At 41.9% G+C, this 18,322-nt stretch overlaps 1 protein-coding gene and 1 pseudogene across 3 annotated transcripts in view; both read right to left on the bottom strand.

The window, feature by feature from the left end:
• LOC125058326 overlaps positions 1–18,322 on the bottom strand; it is a 109,444-nt gene that overhangs the window by 28,829 nt on the left and 62,293 nt on the right. For 2 of the 3 annotated variants that reach the window (XM_047662390.1, XM_047662393.1), the window contains exon 3: positions 2,750–3,142. In XM_047662390.1, the coding sequence (XP_047518346.1) occupies positions 2,750–3,142 (393 nt within the window). Of the gene's footprint in view, positions 1–1,822; positions 2,045–2,749; positions 3,143–18,322 lie in introns of all 3 variants that reach the window. The other variant, XM_047662392.1, reaches the window with a different exon arrangement.
• LOC125058984 lies at positions 9,303–9,420 on the bottom strand (annotated as a pseudogene).

Here is an 18,322-nt window from a genome sequence, read left to right as displayed (position 1 = left end):
TGGAAAGTGGCTGGTCGTTGGCGATTCGATTCGCTCTTCGTTGAATAGGTCAAGCGGAAGGAGATGGTACTGGGGAGCTCCCACCCAGAGGAGAGACCAGTACCCCATGTGGGGCCGAATTTGCGCTTTACAATGTATATATTATATTGTCATCGGTACTAATGGTGAGTACCAAATTTCAGATCAGTCAACAGGAAGGGGGTCAAATTTCAATTACCAGATTTGACCCAAACTGGTCAAGCTCACGTAAAAATCGTAAGGTTTAGATTCAGAAATGAGAGCGCGATGACACATGACAGATGACATTTTTGATGACAGATACAGATTAACAGATAATAGCGCTATAAATAGTTGCCATAATTCAAAATGGTGTCCAAAATCTTTGACAATAATAAATAAAGTCGCACGCTTCTTTCTTTTATATCCGCTACCGTTTTATTGTAATAAAATCGTAACTGAATCTCTCTCTCTATCTTGGCAGCTCATGTTTGAGCGTCGTGGTAAGCAAGGAAGCATCTGAAGCGGATCTATTTCCACCGGTCTCTGTCCAAAGTTTTGGGGACGGTGTACTGCCGACATTTTTACTGATAACTTTTTGGAATTGAAGTAGTTACGTTATGAGAGCTACTCCAATGAATCCAAAAAAAAAATATTTTTGAAAGAACCGTTTTAGAGTTGAATTAATTACGGGAATTTGAACGAAATTTGGATCTTCAATTGTCAGACAAAAGTTGTGTCTATGAATGAGTCTGTAGTCTATATTTCTCATTATTCATTGACGTTATGTTGACGTAATGAAGATGCCATGAAAACCTCGCAAATTAGTTATTTTATAGTAAAAAGTGAGATCCATGTTATACCACGTCGGTCAATTTATTCCATCCCTATTTAAGGGACCTTCTGTCTAATTGATTACATAATTATTATTTTTTTAATGAAGTGAAAATGCGTTTACGCATGACGCGGAGACTGTGGGGCTGGGTTTACACTCCTTCTGCTATTCAAACTCCTCAGCCATTCAAGGTATTACGTTATTATCTAACCCAGTGTTTCCTAACGTGGAGCCCATACCCCACAGGGGGCAATTTCATTGTTAAGGGGGCTATTCGTTTTTTTTAAATTGGAATTTGAATTTCAGTGTTTCTTAGTGGGTTTTTTGGTGGACTTGGCGGACGCACTGCCGTGTCCACAGACCTATGTTCCCATCTTGCTTTATATCAATTTAAACACGTAGTCAACATAGTATATATGTTAACGTAGAATTTGATATATTTTTTTTTTCATCATGTGATGTCAGAATTATTGATTACCTACTAAGTAATGAATACTAATTTTTAAAGTGCATTCATTTTATTTGACCAATACCCTTGTTTCATTCCTAACTCTATGGACATATAACGGTCTAATATAAAGCCGACCAATCAGCGCGCGAGGTGCGTACCGTTTCACAATTTGACGATTTCACTTCGATAGATTATAATCTACCGAATAATAATACGTTAAATTGTAAGCAGTACGTTGAGTTCACAATTTTTCGACAGTTTACAATCTCGCGAGATAGATTACAATCTAACGGTTTTTACAATTTTACGTTGACATATATAACCCATAAATGAACACGAAAACCATAAAGCGGACAAAATGGTATCATCCCGTTGAACCCCAGAGTTTAGCAAAATATACAGCAAAAGCGGTTCCCAAAACAAACAAATCAATTGTCAACTGTTTCCCACAACTCTGAGCTGTCAACTGTCAAGCCGACTAAACAGGTAACCCACAAACCAAACCCAAAGACCAAAAACCCATAGATAAAAAAACTAACCTCCTATCACATTTGCAGTGTGAAATCGTATACGGCCTATAGTTGAACAATCCAAATCTTCGTTTAAATGCCCCTATATTGACCCGACAGTTATCGTGGGCCCTACAGCATCTGTCCTCGTTCCTATCTTGGCCCAATTCGTTGTAGGTGCTAGCCAATTGACCGGCACCGCACCATTTCGTTCCGGGCATTATGAAATTCTCCCGAAATGAACGCCGTGACCTGTCATTTGTCATGATTAAAATGGCGGGAACGTGCGGTGAATGTCAATTTGACGGATGACATAAGGGAATCTCAAATATATTTTATATGGAAAGCACTACAATATATGTTTACTTAGCATATTAATTACTATGTTATGTAAATAAATTGTGTATATTTGAGAAGCCCTTTTTCGTGAAAGTTTTCAACTTATGATGAAGGTCGTGCTTGACAGATCATGGTTTTATGCAAAATGAATCATAATATATAAAAAAACGTTTATCATTTAATATTAAATGAATTCATAAGTATTTTTAAATATATAAATGAAATGTTGATGTATCGCTATTTTCAACCATAGAGATATGTCAAATGAATGATACAGATAGCTGTAACAAGTAAATCCCATAGTCATAGATTAGATTTGAAATCTCATGCTGTATTGCCATAAAATAGTAGTACAACTTACTTTTCCGCGATACTTATTATGGTTGTCGGTTGGTTTTTGCGGTAGAGTTGTCATTTAATTTCTTTTAGCGAGAAAATGTTTACCTTAAAGTAGAATGAAAGTTTAAGGTTTAAACATAAATTCGTCCTACATTTGTTGAAGAAGAGATATTCCAGAAGATAAAGAGACATAAAAGTTGGCGGTCACATGAAAAGCGATGTGAAATTAGTCACAATGCGGAAGAGATCAATGGTATTAGAGAAATACATTTTCATTACCTCGCTAGCGCCGGCTCCGTGTATTTATTTTTATTCTCCATCATGTATTTTAACTCTTCGTGCCGCTCAAAACATTCCATTTTTAATCTGTCATAATCCAACCACGACGCGATGTCAGACGGCAACATTTCGCCATCTGTCAAAAGTCGAAACGTCATGTTTCCAAAATGGCGGTAAAACCGTTCGTCTTCCGTGACATTTTTTCTTTTTTCAGTTATTCTGAATGCTTCCTCGTCTAATGCCAGTTTCAATTCTCTTCGTAGTGTTTTTAAAAAGTTTCTTGTTGTCTTTGCATCTGTGATGTATTCACAATCTTGAATCGCGCCATTTGGGGTGTAAATAATCTGTATAAGATGGCGGCCATCTGTCATCTGGCGGAGTTTTAGCCCGTTTCTGTAACAAAAAAGATTTTTAAATTAATAAGTAGGTTACGTTTCTATCTATACTTATAGTATAAAGAGGAAAAAATTGTATGTATGTATGTTTGTAAAAATAAAAAAACTGGTGAAGTTAAAATGTGTTAAAAAAAACTGTTGAAATCGAGATTTCGTCAACTGTCATTTTCATACAAAGGTCTATCCACAGACACCGAAACGACCTCCCATGGAAAGCTAGTATCGACAGATGGCTATTACAATCCGTCGATTGGTTATTGGCACACATATTACAACATTTAGACTAAGATTACTATCTCAGATGGTCAAAAATTCATTGAGATAGGTTATTGCGTTCGGGCGTTAGGGTCCTTCAAGAAAAGAGTACTAATTCCGAAAAGGCCGGCAACGCATGCTCTCTGGCATTGAGAGTCATCCTGGTTGCCCCCTGTTCTACATAAAAAGGTGTTTATTAAGTACTCCTCCATTCTTCTTCTATATATATCACATATTAATCTTAAATTGAATCCCCATCACTTCACAAATAAATAAAATAAAATTAAAAGTGTATAATAAGAATATTTTTTTTTTCGGCGGATTAAAAACTAGTCAGACTGTCAGTAAAAGTTAATTACGAGTTACAATTGTTTACGTTCATAAGTATGTTCACAATGACCTAAATAAACCAGTGGTACAGGTCTTGACCTCAGATTTCCGTATGTTTCTTGTTTTTTTTTCTTAATTGGTGAACAGTCTGCGCCCTGTGCAATTTCCTCACATGAAAACGTTCATTTGCGTTGCTTTGAACATATAATATGTTGCAGTGGAAAGAATTACAATTAAATACAGTGGAATCTCGATAACTCGAATGTCAAGGGAACGGGAAAACATCTAGTTAGCGAGATTTCGAAAAAGAACTTCGAGGTACATATGATTTAACAGCTGAAATTTCGACTTACAGAGGCGCGATTTCTAAGTGTAGTTTTTTTCGAACTTGAATAACAATTCAACATAAGTTTTGTAGTGTATATTTTTTACATATTAAAACGAATTACATATTAATGAAGTAAACTGTACCACGACTTACGGAGTATTCTTTTTGAAATTCGAGTTATAGAGTATATGTTTTATCCATACTTCGTAGGGAAATAACATTTTGTTCGAGATACAAAGTCTTAATAATTCGAGATTCGTATTTAGGGGTTCAGCGGAAGGGAATGGCCATTTTTTTCGACTTACTAAGGATTTCGACTTAACGAAGTTTGGAGTTATCGAGGTTCCACTATTGGTCTAAGATCCTGCTATACAACGACCTTCACCGAGATGCTTATTTAATGAAACTTATTTTATATATAATTTAATATGTCAATAAATATAATCCATATGGGTTGCCTAGCAAATTTCAGTCCAGAGTATTTTTAATTGATTTAAAAAAAAAATATTTTTTTAAACATTTCACCGGTATGATTATTAGATAAATTCTATACCAATCGAAAGTATGAAGCCCATAGAATATGCAAAAGTTAGGTGGTTTTTAATCAATTAATTATTTATGTGTATATTTTTTATGTGACACTAAAGTATATATACATCTTTAGTATAAAAGAAGGTTTTAGTGATACATATATAATACTACCCTGATTAAAAATATTGATTGAAAAAAGTTCAAAAAATTTACTACATGCAAATTATATTTTTTTTTTTAAATATTAATTAAACATACTCTGGACTGAAATTTGTTAGGCAACCCATATGGATTATATTTATTGACATATTAAATTAAATATAAAATAAGTTTAATTAAATAAGCATCTCGGTGAAGGTCGTTGTATAGCGGGATCTTATACTACATACAAATGTGACATTAATTAATTTACATTAATACACAGAATAAAATAAAAAAGCTGTTTAAATTTTACAGCTTATAGCAAATTAAAATCAAATTTTAGTCGCAGCTATAAGATACCAAATCTAGTTTTTAATCCGCCCGTAAAAAAATAATTATCTACTTCTTAACAATTATTCTTATTTTTAACTTTTAATTTTATTTTATTTACTACACACGATTAGACAAGACTTCATTACTTACACTGCTAACTTTTACTAATATTATTATTATTATTTTCTACTAAGTATTATTACATTCTTTAGTTTGCGACTGAGGCGCAAACTAGCTGCTGTGGTCGCTGGCAGAATGACCAGCGCTGTGGAACGGTCTGCTCCACACGCATTACACACTAGAGATGAACCGAATGGGAAAAGGGATTTTTTTTATGTTTTCTATTTAATATTTTTTTTCTTTGATTTTTATTTTGTGTGTTTTTGTTTGTAATAAATGATAGCAAATATGCTTAAAGCAATATAATAGCTATTATCTATCGGCAAATGGTTATTTATTTATTTACAGCTTGTCTTTCGACAAAGCTTTAAAGTTTTACAATCGTGGCGTTCCCTAGCTTTTCGAATCCACATTAAACCCACTACCTTTTTTATATCGACCTCCCATTCTGGTCTGCCTATCTCTCTATTTATTCGTTTAGTTATGGATCAAAATTGCATATATTAATGCAATTTAAAAAAATGGTTATTGAAGTTATACTTCTTTAGGCGCGTTGTGAAAAATTTAAGAAATGTTAAACGTTACGAAAAAAATCTACAAGTAAAAAATAGAGTATGCGTGAAGTTAGCAGCTATGCCAAGAATTTTGAATGACCATAATGACCTTTGTAAGTACCTTTTAAAGTTTAAAACAAATAAAGGATTTTTAATTACTTTTTTCAAAGAAATTTAGCTTAGTTAAAAGGTTATGAAACATAACATAACAAACAAGTTATTAAATTGAATGAATAATATAATAAAATAATAAATAATAATAATTATTATCATTAATTAATAATTGAATAATATACAAAATATTATTAAATTATTAACGTTCAATATTTATTATTAATTATTAAAAAAAAAATAAAGAAAGTCAAAGAAGTATACGAACTTGTTACGCGCGTATGTACATAAGTACACGCACCCTTTTTTATATTTTTAAATCACCCCAATAAAAAAATTAAAAACATATCAAATAGTTTGTTTCATTAATATTTTTTTTTGTATCAATTATTATAAAGAAATACATATTAAATACTAATAAACTCTTCGCCACTCTTTTAATCGCCAAGTTTTTTGTTTTACACAACGTTTGTAAGGAGCTGCAACCATTAAACCATGTTCCACATGACATCTTAAGTAATTAATAATAATTAAATAAATTAAAAACAAAGATTTGTCCTCTATCAGCAGGAGGCATGGTGAAATAGGAGCACGCACTTACATTCTCGTGTAATAAATAATATTTTTTTTTCATGTATCCTTTATTAGTTTAGTTTGTTTTTGTTCCTGCTTAGTTTTTTTTCTAAACAACTATATTTAATACATGTATTTTTGCACTTCTTGCATACCTTATGTAATTTAATACTTTTTTTTTTCTTTTCTCAAAGTGCTTGCCTGGAAGAGATCGCTCGAAAGCGATAAGGCCGCCAGTTGCTCTCTTTTTTATTTAATTATGTCAATTGTACTATATTAATGTATATGCAACGAAGTGTTAATAAATAAATAAATAATAGTAATACAGTTTGTTTAGACTAGATTGGTTATACATTATTTTTTTTGTTGATTGATATCCTAACTTCCTTCAGTATGATCGGAGCCCCTTCACAGATATTCTTTCTCCATACGAGTATCGTAACGAATGTCTAAACGATTTAACTCGTACTACACAGGAATGTCTTTATTAAGAAGTAACGCCCATATCATGTTTAGTCATTGCACAATTATTAAAATTAATTGAAAATAAACCCGTTCCAAACTAAACTTTCTTTTTGATTATCGTGTCATTTATAAACAAATTTAGGTCGTATTTTTGAAATATTACGGAAACGTTAGGAAGATGTGCAGCGTTTTTGTTGAAGAAAAGGGAGAGAGCGATTGAGAGAGAGAGAAGGGTGCACCTTATAGAAAGAGGTTTTTTTTTTAAATTAAAATTTCGGAAAGAGAATTTACGAAAAATACTAAATATATTCTATGCAAAATAATTTATTGAAATCTCAATTGACGAATTGTAAATTAAGATGTCGCATGTTTTTATTATCGAAAAAATCAATTAAATGTATTATTTGTATTAATTTTCGACATTTTCAATATTTTAATGACAATTAAATTCGTAACATATCTTCCCTTTTCCCCCCCTTTAAGTCTCGGAAATCTAAAGTTTTAGATTTGTATAAATATGAACAAGACTTAACGATTAGTTTGCCAAAGAAGTTTCACTTCTGACACGTGTACTTTGTAAAAAAAAAGTGCATGAACTACTACTTGTAACGTGCAAGTCTGACGTTATGCGACAGAATTTCCATCTAAAGTTCTAATTTGTATCTTATAAACGAATACATCAACCAATAGCGTGTAATTTTATTCTCTCTCTCTCAATCTATCTCACTATAGTTCTCTTTCACCTCTCGCTCCATGGCTAATTGCTTGATGGCATTCGCCCTTTCTCACTCTCTCTCCATCGCTCTCTCCCTTTTCTTCGACAAAAACGCTGCATATCTTCGTGACGCTAATATTATTATTGCGTTTCATCCGTAAAAAAACTCTACCCTCATGCGCCTACAGAAGTAACCAACAAAGAAAACTAAGTAAAATGATAACAAAAATATATCTATAATCAGTTAGTAGAATTTCCACTACCACACCGTATCTACGAAAGAGAAACCGCATTGCTAGTATAAAGAAAAAACTTTTTAACCGAATTAAAGTTATGTATTTATAAATTTACAATTATTTAAGATAATTTTAAATTTAACCGACGTTTCGCGTGCTTTACTTAATAACTTGGCTTGTACGTTTGTTTTACTAACGTTAAAATCACCCTAAAAATAAAAGCTAATTCGTCATCCCCATGGAAGATAATTTGATTATACTTATGATTTAATTTGACATTAAGTTCATATGAATGGCTCCCCCTAGTGTTAGTGCACGAGGGTCTTAATAAATATTTGGATTGATTACAACTTTTTGAAGTTATACTTCTTTAGGCGCGTTATGAAAAATTGATGAGAGTGAAATTTTACGATGTGCGCGCACCGTGACACAAAATTGACAGAATGAAGTTGCCCACGGTAGATGCTACGGAATTGGACTTACACTTAATGTAAGAGAATAATAATAAATATTTATTTCAAATGTAAACTGAACTTTATTGACTATAATGACTCCTTTTCCAGTCTTTGATTATTTAATTGTAATTAATTATTGGCATGCAATCAAAAACTATTTTTAATAATGCCAAAGAAGTATAACTTCTTACGCGCGTACATAAGTACACGCACCCTTTTTTTTTGTTTGTAAAATATAATCTGTATTAACAAAATGTTTACGCCGTGTTAAAACAGTTCAATTGCACTGATTTATTTGGAGTCAATTTCTCAGAGCACGATTGGGGTTCAAACCCACAACCACAGGCTGGTGATGAGTCCAACTGATTGTTCCCCCTAGAACCGACATCAAATACCTCTAAATATCGATTAAAAGCTTTTCTTGTTTTAGAGGTTATTTCAAATATGAATTAAATTCTTTCTGCCTCGTAATTAACTCTCAACTAGTATACAATTATTAAAAAACTTGAGAGGTGTCAAGGGACACCCGGATAGAACGAAGTTCCTTTCGATTAATTTATAAACAATAAACTACAAGCTCCCACCTTATCAGAATGCCAAATCATAAAATGACTGCTTCACGACTGATTTGAGAGCGACCGCCGATGCGATAACCGATGTGTGAGTTCGAAAAGTGAGTTACAGAATCGCATGGCTGTAATTGGAAAACTACCATTAAATAGTAAAATAACCTAAATATAAATTAAGTGGCACAATTAATAAGCATATTTCGTATTTCGTGGTTCAGATGTTTTAATTCAGTCTCATCTGGTTCATCTCTATAAGCTGTTCTCGTTGTGATATTAGTTCGCAAATTTTTGAATTCGCAGAATTTCATGACATTTTCCTGAAACATTTTTTTCAGACCCCGCAATTATTATTGTACAGGGATTCGTGTGTACGTTTATTACGACTAATTTAGATTAAGTGATTCCAAACATAATTTTAATTTCTTATTGCTACGAAAAAAAAAGGGAACATCACGAGGTGTTCCCAGGCGGTCACCCATCCAAGTACTGACCTCGCCCGCGTTGCTTAACTTCGGTGATCGGACGAGAACCGGTATATTCAACGTGGTATGGACGTTGGCGATAGCAAAATCGAAAATATAATAGAACAACTATAGCAAAAAGTGTCGTTACAACTTTTGGTCTAAATTTATTCCGTCCATCCCCCTTTCGCAACGCGCCATAACTTCGTTCCAACAAGATTATTTATATTTAAAATAATCGATTAATAATCGATTATTTTTATAATTGAAAATCAATCATAGTCGATTTTTCATCTGCCACCTCCCGACATTATGTCTGGTCTTTTATAACCCGGACCTCGAACTATTAGGGATATTCGATATACATCGATGTTTACAATGCGATACATTGAATCCGATGCTTTGAGGATGTATTGATGTACTCGATGCATTGATGTTTTTTTGTAAAACATCGAAAGGATGATAAAACCAGTTAATTTTATAAAAACTCAAGTTTGAATGGAACACTATAATTTAAAAGTAAAATAAATTTATTCAGCAGCACAAGATTACATACAATTAATAAGACAACAAAAATACTGCAATGTGCTACTGAAAAGGCATACACTCAGCATTTATCAAATTTCACGTAAAAATCTATCAAAACGAGATTAAGTTAATTTCGATTTTGATTATTCTTAAACGTTAATTTGTGTTTATAATTTCTGTTTTATTTTAATTTAACAAAACCATGAAAAATAAAATATTTACGGTGTTTATTTTGAAATTCATTCAAAAATTAGGAAAAAATCGATTAATAAAAATATCGATTTTTATTGCAGAATGTCACATCCCTATATTATCACTACATCAGCATAGATACGCAGTAACTATGAAGATGTAACCCAAAAATTTGGTGAATGACTAAACCATGGCATTCTACAAAAACGACTCTGTAATAGATTCCGTTCTTTGTTTTTGTTACACACTCCCTCTAGAGGGGTGTGTTTAAGCCCGTTCGGGGCTATGCCCCCTTCGGGTGGTGTGACTTCTCGCGCCCTGCTAATACAGGGCGGTACGGGGTCGAGGTTTCTCCTCTTGGTGGGGGCTGCAGCGCGCAAGGAGACGTTGGCCTCAACTCGCTGCGCGCAGCCGATGGGGTCTATTCCGGGGTGTCAATCCGGTGGTTTGGGGCCAAGGAGTATTCTCGACTTGGCCCTGGTGTCTCAATGGTTGGTATCGGGCAGCTACGCGGCTCGCGGTCAAGCTCCGCCGGGTGAGACCCCCGGTGGCCCCGGGGGAGGCCCAGCGAGGCGACCAGCGGTCGTAGCCGCGGTTGCTGCCCTGGTGTCACGTCCGGTGGTTGAGGTATCCGCGGAGAATAGCTCACGCGGATACCTGTATTTGTCTGGTGGCCTGGAGTGCCACGGCGCGATGTCCTTGAGGTGGGGATGTTGAGAGGCGTCCGCTCGATCAAACATCCCCTTGGCGAGCCGTGCGACGAACTCGTCGATTGACTCCATCCTCAAGTCCCGCGCTATGGTGGTGTTCCTAACGTAGCGGGGGGCCCCCACTGCGCGTCGTAGGTTGATGTTTTGTACGGCGCGCAGTCTCTGGCGGTGGGTCTCCTTTGTGTAGGAGTACCACGCCGGTGCCGCGTACGTTAGGTGTGGGCGCACGTACAGTTTGTAGAGCGCGAGCTTGATTCGGAGGGGTAAGTTGCCGTAGAGTAGGGGGTAGAGCGCGTACGTCGCACCCTTGGCTCTCCCTACTGCCCTGTTGACATGGTGCCGCATTGTGAGTCGCCGGTCTATGGTGACCCCTAAATATGTGACCGGCGTCTTCCACGGCACGTCCTGATCCAGGAATCTCAGGGGCGGCGGCAACTTACTCTGGCCAAAGGCAATCGCCTGTGTCTTGTTAGGGTTGGCGGCTAATCTCCACTTTTCTAGCCACTCTGGCAGGAGGTCCAGAGCGCGTTGGAGCTTAACCGCAGCGTGCTTTATGTTTAGGGATGTGGCCACGTACGCCGTATCGTCTGCGTAGAGGGCCAAGGTGCACCCTTCTGGGCACGGGACGTCGTCAGTATACGTGGCATACAAGATTGGAGACAGCACGCTGCCTTGTGGTACACCCGCCGTGATAGGTCGCGGTCTCGACGCAGCCTCTCCCGTCGCTACGAAAAACGTGCGATCAGTGAGAAAGGCGCGGAGCACGGCGACTATGCGGCGGGGCAGTGGAGACTCGGCGAGCTTCAACACGAGGCCATCGTGCCAGACACGGTCGAAGGCCTTTTCCATGTCCAGCATGACGGCTGCGGCCGCGTTCTTCTTGTTCAGGGCCGTGGCTGCAGTGAAGAGCACCTTCGTCAGCTGCAACGTCGTGCTGTGCTCGCCGCGGAAGCCAAACTGTTCGGGCCTTGGCTGCAGGTAAAGTTGGATCCTCTGCAGCAGCAGCCTCTCGAACAGCTTCGACTGCGTCGAGAGCAGAGTGATGGGCCGGTAGCTCTCAGGTCGGGTAGAGTCCTTCCCGGGCTTCGGTATTAGGATCACCTTGCCCTCTTTCCAGGTCTTCGGGAAGTGGAGGGTCCGGAGGATTCCCGTGAAAAGGCGCGCCAGCGCGACAATCCACCTCATCGGTAGATGGCGCAGCGCCTGGTGGGTGATGCCATCCGGTCCTGGGGCCTTCTTCAGCGGCAGTCTTCGGATCGTCTTCCGCACTTGCGATGGCGAGAAGAAGATCCCGGCTTCGTCAGGTGGGATCGGGCTCGACAACCGGGCCTCGACAGCGCTCTCTACCTCAGTCACACGCGCAGGGGATGTCGCGGTGTTCGGCGAGAATTGGCGCTGGAGGTGTTCGGCGAAGATTTCGGCCCGATCGGTGTCATTGTAGGTGATGACGCCGTTGCTGTCATACAGTGGACGCTTCGGCTCTGGAGTCCGGTAGAGACGGCGGCATAATTGGAAGAGGCGAGTAGGCTCTGTAGTGGCCTCTCCCAGAGAGTGCTCCCACGTGCGCCGCGCGTGTGTCGCCAGTTCGGCCTTGACACGCTCGGCGAGGCGGTTCAGCTGCGTCTTCAGCACTGGGCAGCGATTGCGCTGCCACTGCCTCCTGAGTGCGCGCTTCTGTTTTATCAGTCTTTGCACGTGGGGAGCGAGGTCTGGGCGTATGACCTCCGGCGGACGCGTCGTGGTAGCTTCCGCCAGAGCCGCCTGGAGTTGCCGCGTCATGGACTCCGCCATGTCGTCAACGGCGCCTGGTGTCATGTCCGGTGGGCCGGGTGCAGGGGTGTCTCCAATGATGGACTCGAAGGCGTTCCAGTCGGTGACCCTGCAGGTGCGCGCAGGCGGGGATGGTGCCCCCGCGACGATGCACAGCACTGGCTGGTGGTCCGACTGGAATTCGTCCATCAGTACCTCCTGCGCCAGGTGGAGGCCAGGCCGGTTGTGTACCACCAAGTCTATGATGTCCGGCCTGTGGGTGTCTATCCTTGGGTAGTGTGTCGCGTCTTCTGGCCCGCACACGGTGTAACCTCGGGTCTCGGCGTATTGTAGAAGTCGAATCCCCCGCGGGCTGTTGGAGTGCGAGTGCCAGCTGATGTGCTTGGCATTCCAGTCGCCCGCGAGGATTGTTGGCCTCTGTTTGAGCGTGGCCTCCAATTCGGCCGGGATGAAGTTAGAGCCAGGGGGAGCGTAGATGGCCAACACTTCTGTGGGCTGGCCACCCAGTTCCAGCTCTACCCCTAGCGTCAGGATGCCAGTGTGATTTGTGGCCTGGATGGCACGATGAGGAATCCTCCTTCTAATCAGTACCGCCAGGCCACGTATGGGCGCCCCGGTGATCGCCTGGTGCTCTTCGCGGTAGACGAAGTAGCCCGCAGCACTCAGGCGGTCGGTGGAGCGCAAGTGTGTTTCGGAGATGAGCGCCACATCCACGTCTTGGGTACGCAAGATGTGACGCAGGTGGTGGCCTTTTCCCCGAAGGCCTGCGGCGTTCCAGTGCAGGAGGCGTAAGTTCATCTTCTTTGTTTTCTTACGCCTCTACTGCGCCCTCGGCGTCCTGCACGATGATCGGACGGGGGCGGGTATAGGGCGCCCATCAATTCGTTGACCGCCCTGTCAACCGCTTCAACGATCGCCGCCTCAATGGAAGGCGTCAGGCCCCCCAATGGGCCCCCACTGTGGGGGCGTGCGGCTCGCTGTCCGGCGGCTCTGGTGGCTCCATCGGCTGGAGCGGAGTCGGCGGCGGCCCTACTGGGGCCAGCCTCGGCTTGCGCAGAAAACTCCGCGCGCGGGGGGGCGGGGGGTTGCAACCCCCCCCGACCTCTCCTACCTCTGGGGCGCCTGCGCTGACCTCGCAGGGGCTCCGTAGGGTAGGAGATGATGTCTACATCTCGATGGTACGAAACGTGCTGCCCATGGGCGCGCGGCTCAGCCTGCGCATGCGTGCGCGGCTCGTCTCCATGCTTTGCGGGTGCACGGGCAGAAGCGCCAGGTGCGCCATGCGCGCCATGTGCGTCACGCGCGCTCTGCGCGCCATGCGCGCCCCGCGCGCCACTTGCGCCAGGTGCGCCAGGCGCGCCAGGCGCGCCATGTGCGCCACGCGCCTTCGAGGCGCCCATGCCCCGTGTGGTGTGTGCCACTGTGCCTGCGCGCTTATTGCGCGCCTCCTCCTTTAGCACAGGGCACGTGCTATGGTTCGCCGGGTGCGCCCCCTTGCAGTTGACGCACTTCGGCGTTGCCCCCTTTGGCAGGGGGCAGTCTGTGGCGTGGTGTCCCTCCCCGCACCTCACACAGGCTAAGGCCCGGTGGCATTGGTGCGAAGAGTGTCTAAATCCTTGGCACCGGTGACATTGGGCGGGGCCCCTTTTGCCCCGCCAGGACTCGATCGTGACCCCCGGTATACACAGCAACTCCTTGATGTCATATATAGCGGGGGTGAGGTCGGGGGTGCGGCGCAGAATAACTAGGAAGATACACCCCGGTCTACCCTTCCTGGCGCGTATGGGCTGAGCGTGTTCCGGCTCAAACCCGAGGTCGCGCAGCTCTGTCATGATGGCCTCGGGCTCCGTGTCCGCCGGAACGCCCCGCACTGCCACCTTCAGCTGCCTGTCAGCTGGTAGGGAGTAGGAGAAGTAAACGACGTTGACGCCGCTACTCTCCAACTCCCCAAGGTACCGTTGTACCACACGGTACTCCTCTTCGTCTTCGGGGATGATTTTCAACCCCTGCCCAAAAGCGCGCGCGTTGACCGTGCGCCCGAGCCTTTTTTTCATCTCCCTGACATGTACCGTCCAGTCAGGGAGGGACTCGATCACAAACGGCGGATATTTCGGCTTCGATGCGGCGGGGGGCAGGGGTGCGAGGGGGGGCCGGCGGGCTACTGCCGGCGATGCAGTCGTCGCGGCGTACGAATTCGCCGCGTCTTGAGGCGCTGATTGAGCCGTCGCTTGTGGGGGTGCGGGAGGCACCGTGGTGGGCGTCGTGCCCATGGGCGGGGCGGTCGTCGATAAATCCGTGTCCGCCGTGACCTGCGGCTCCGTTTGAGCCGCCACTTGATGGGGTGCGGGGGGCGCCATGGTGGGCGTCATGCCCATGGGCGCATCCGCCAGGCGACGACGGCTCGGGTCTCTCTGAGACAACGGCGCCTGCGGTTGCGGCGGCATCCGATGGCGGCATATGGCGGGAGATGGCGGCGTCGTCTGTGCGCACATGCGCTTGGGCGCCGTCCCGGCGGCGTCCTCGTAAAAGTCCTGCGGCGGCGGGCGGCGTAAGGAGAAATTATGCGCTCGCCTCGCTTCGGCGAGCGCATTGTGTTCGTCGCTTGATACCGGCGATGTCATGACACCCTGCTCCAGTAGGCGCCTGCGGGTCTGTGAGAGGTACTCGCACATGGCACGTGCGAGCCCGTCCGTTGCGTACCGGCCTATGATTGTCTGCGCAACAAAAAACGCATCCAACTCATATCCGGCCCGCGCGGATACGGGCTGCAAAGGCCGCAGGTCGCCCTCTAGGTACGCGATCAGCTCTTCAGGATCGCGCCCATGGGCAGGGTTGTCGCCTTGATAAGATAGGTCTGATAAATCTTTACTTACAGGATTTATTATTTGATGAGGTTGAGGTCGGTGCGGGGTGGCGACAAGGGCGCTCTCGTCGTCCGTATACCGCGACGAGAGCTGCGGCCTAAAATCGCCACCGTGGGCACTTACACTTTCACTTAAGTTTATATTTAAATTTGCATTTAAATTTACATCCGAGGTCGTACGCGATGTTCCGCGTTGGTCACTAATTTCCTCCGCGGGGGAGGGGTTGTGGGGGGCCGCTGCGTCGGGGTATACGCCAGCCGTATACCGCGACGAGAGCTGTTCGTAGGAAATGTTTTTATTTACACTGTCTTCGGCTCCCGGTCCCAGGGCTCGATCGCTACGCGAGCGAGAGTCAAACCTGGGCCGGTCTGCCATACGCGACGCGGGTGTAATTGTGGTTGACGACGGCGGCGGCGGCGCGGCTCCACCGCGCGAGCGGGAGCGTTCTTTGGCGCGCGGGCCAGACTCGTCGCGACGGGATCTTCGCTCCATAACGGGAGCTGGAGTCTGCCAGGCACAGCCTGGACACCTTAGTTTGGTCCGCGCATGCGCATCCCCCGGTGAGACCCGCTGGTGGGAAGCCGGGATAGGCGCAGCACTTTCCTTACCTTGGTGCCGGCGTAGTATTTAGTGCAGGCGGCTCCCTCGTTCGGTGTTTGTTATTATCTTTACTTAATAAAGATTTTAAACAAAACGCGATAAAAGAAAAGGCTCGTGTGCTCAACAGGGTGGCAGACAGCTGTACACTCTGTAATAGATATACCTTGTTCAAACATATTATTGGTGATATGAATTGAAACGCAAGTGCGTTTTATCGGCATAAAGCGCCATCTATTGAACACGTTGGAATATCAAACCAAACCTCTAACAACGACTGAAAGGGGCGTCATAGCCTAGCAGTCTTATTAAGTGGCAGCTAGGTGAGGGGTACCGGGTTCGATTCCCGGTTCGAGGGCAAGTTTTAATTTAATTTAAATTTGTTCTCGGCCTATGGGAGGGTTGTGCGGTACCGGGCGAGTGCTTAAACCGTACATAGAGGAAACTGTCAAATTTCTAAAACGACAAGCACGAATTATAAAAATCCTATCTTGACGCTGGCTAATGCACATGTCGTGCCAGAGCCATAAAAAAAAAAAAAAACCGACTGAAGGACTCATGTAATAAAATAAAAAAAACTCTTATATACTTAAATCCTGACAATAACACAAAATTTCTTTTATATAATCATACGGTAATATTCTAATTATGAAATGAAATACAGACATATTGGCATATTTTATTTACATACTTTAAGAAAATTAAATTAAAGCATTATTCTCCTAACAAAACAATGCTTTAAAACAATTATTTAATTATAAAAGTACAATGAGTCCCGACCAAGGAGGTTTCAATTCAATTTAAGATCACATTATCTGTAGTGAGCGAGCTGCGCGCGCAACGCGCTGGTTCCGAGCCAATAGACCAATAACAGACTTATAATAAATAATGTGTTTCTTTTACATTGCATTTTATTTAATGTAGCCTATAGCCATGCGATGAAATAAAGTAGTTTATGCAACTGCATATAATTAGGTATTAAAACACTCGTGTAATCTTATTTTATATTGCACGCCTCTGGCAGTGCTCTACTCTCATGTCAAAAAACTTAGTCTTTCGAAACTTGAATGATTTTTTTCTCACTAATATAACACTTACAGGATAATATGAGTGCACTAAAATCGAGTTAAATAATCTATCAAGCACATATGGTATTTTTTATGAACAATTATTTTGTTTAACATAGTAAATAATAACATTAAAATCAATCATTCTTGGACGTCCGTCAGTCTGTGTTTATGGATCCATGTATGTGGCAGAGAAATTGGTCGAAAAATTTATCGTACCAGAATACCTTTTTTTCTTATTATATAAAGTTATACCCTGGGCTGATTCCTAGTTAATATTAGCGTTCTAAGTACTGTCGTTTAATTATAATTTGTAAAAAACTAAAATACGACTGTGTCTTAGAGTTATGGCGCCACTATATTTTTTTATTATATTATTGTTTTTTTTTAGTTTCATTTATTTTTATTTTTTTTGTTATTTTGTTTTAAAAAACTTGAGTTTTTGTTTTAGATTTTTTTTTAAAGTGAATGACCGCTATGAGGCGTGCACTTTTGGATTTTCCAAACTATTATAAAAAACTACACTCATGTTTTAATACCCTCTATTATATGACAGTTGCATATTCTAATATTTGAAGCTTTAAATTTCGATATTTCAGTAATAAGAATAACAACCTTTTAAGGTCTAAGTAGATTGACATGTGATCATGAAACAGATATCTTAGGCCCAGACCTAAAAGGTTGTAGCGCCACTGTTTTTTTAATGGCAGAGCGCGGCAAAGACAGAAATGTTAGGATAAAAGTGATTGTTTTCAAGTAAAACATACTTTAAATATTGTTCTTAAAATACATATTTCATTAACACATTTGAGTTTCATTCATCTATACTAATATTATAAAGAGGAAAGGTTTGATTTTTTGTTTGTTTGAAATGAATAGGCTCCGAAACTACTGGACCGATTTCAAAAATTCTTTCACCGTTGGCAAGCTACACTATTCCCGAGTGACATAGGCTGTTTCATTTTCAAAAAAAATAGGGATGCTTACTAAAACTTGAATAATCTAACCCAAGGTGCAAAAAAATAAACAAAAGACTTCCTTCAATCGTGTGCGCTGCGAAAACTATTAATGATAGAACAAAATGATGCATTACAATTTTTCAGGACACATCATTATCTATGAAAAATGTCGCGACAGCATGTCTCTATCTTTTATAGTTACGTCACAATAAGCGTCCTTTTATTAATTTTTTTTTTATTAAAATACCACCGCTAGAAAAAGCTCTTTATTCGTACCTAGGTATTGATCCTTATTAAAATAAATACCAACGTTT

The sequence above is a fragment of the Pieris napi genome, chromosome 18 (genome assembly GCF_905475465.1).
Source record: "Pieris napi chromosome 18, ilPieNapi1.2, whole genome shotgun sequence".
NCBI lineage: Eukaryota > Metazoa > Arthropoda > Insecta > Lepidoptera > Pieridae > Pieris > Pieris napi.
This window is presented reverse-complemented; position numbering and strand designations above follow the sequence as displayed.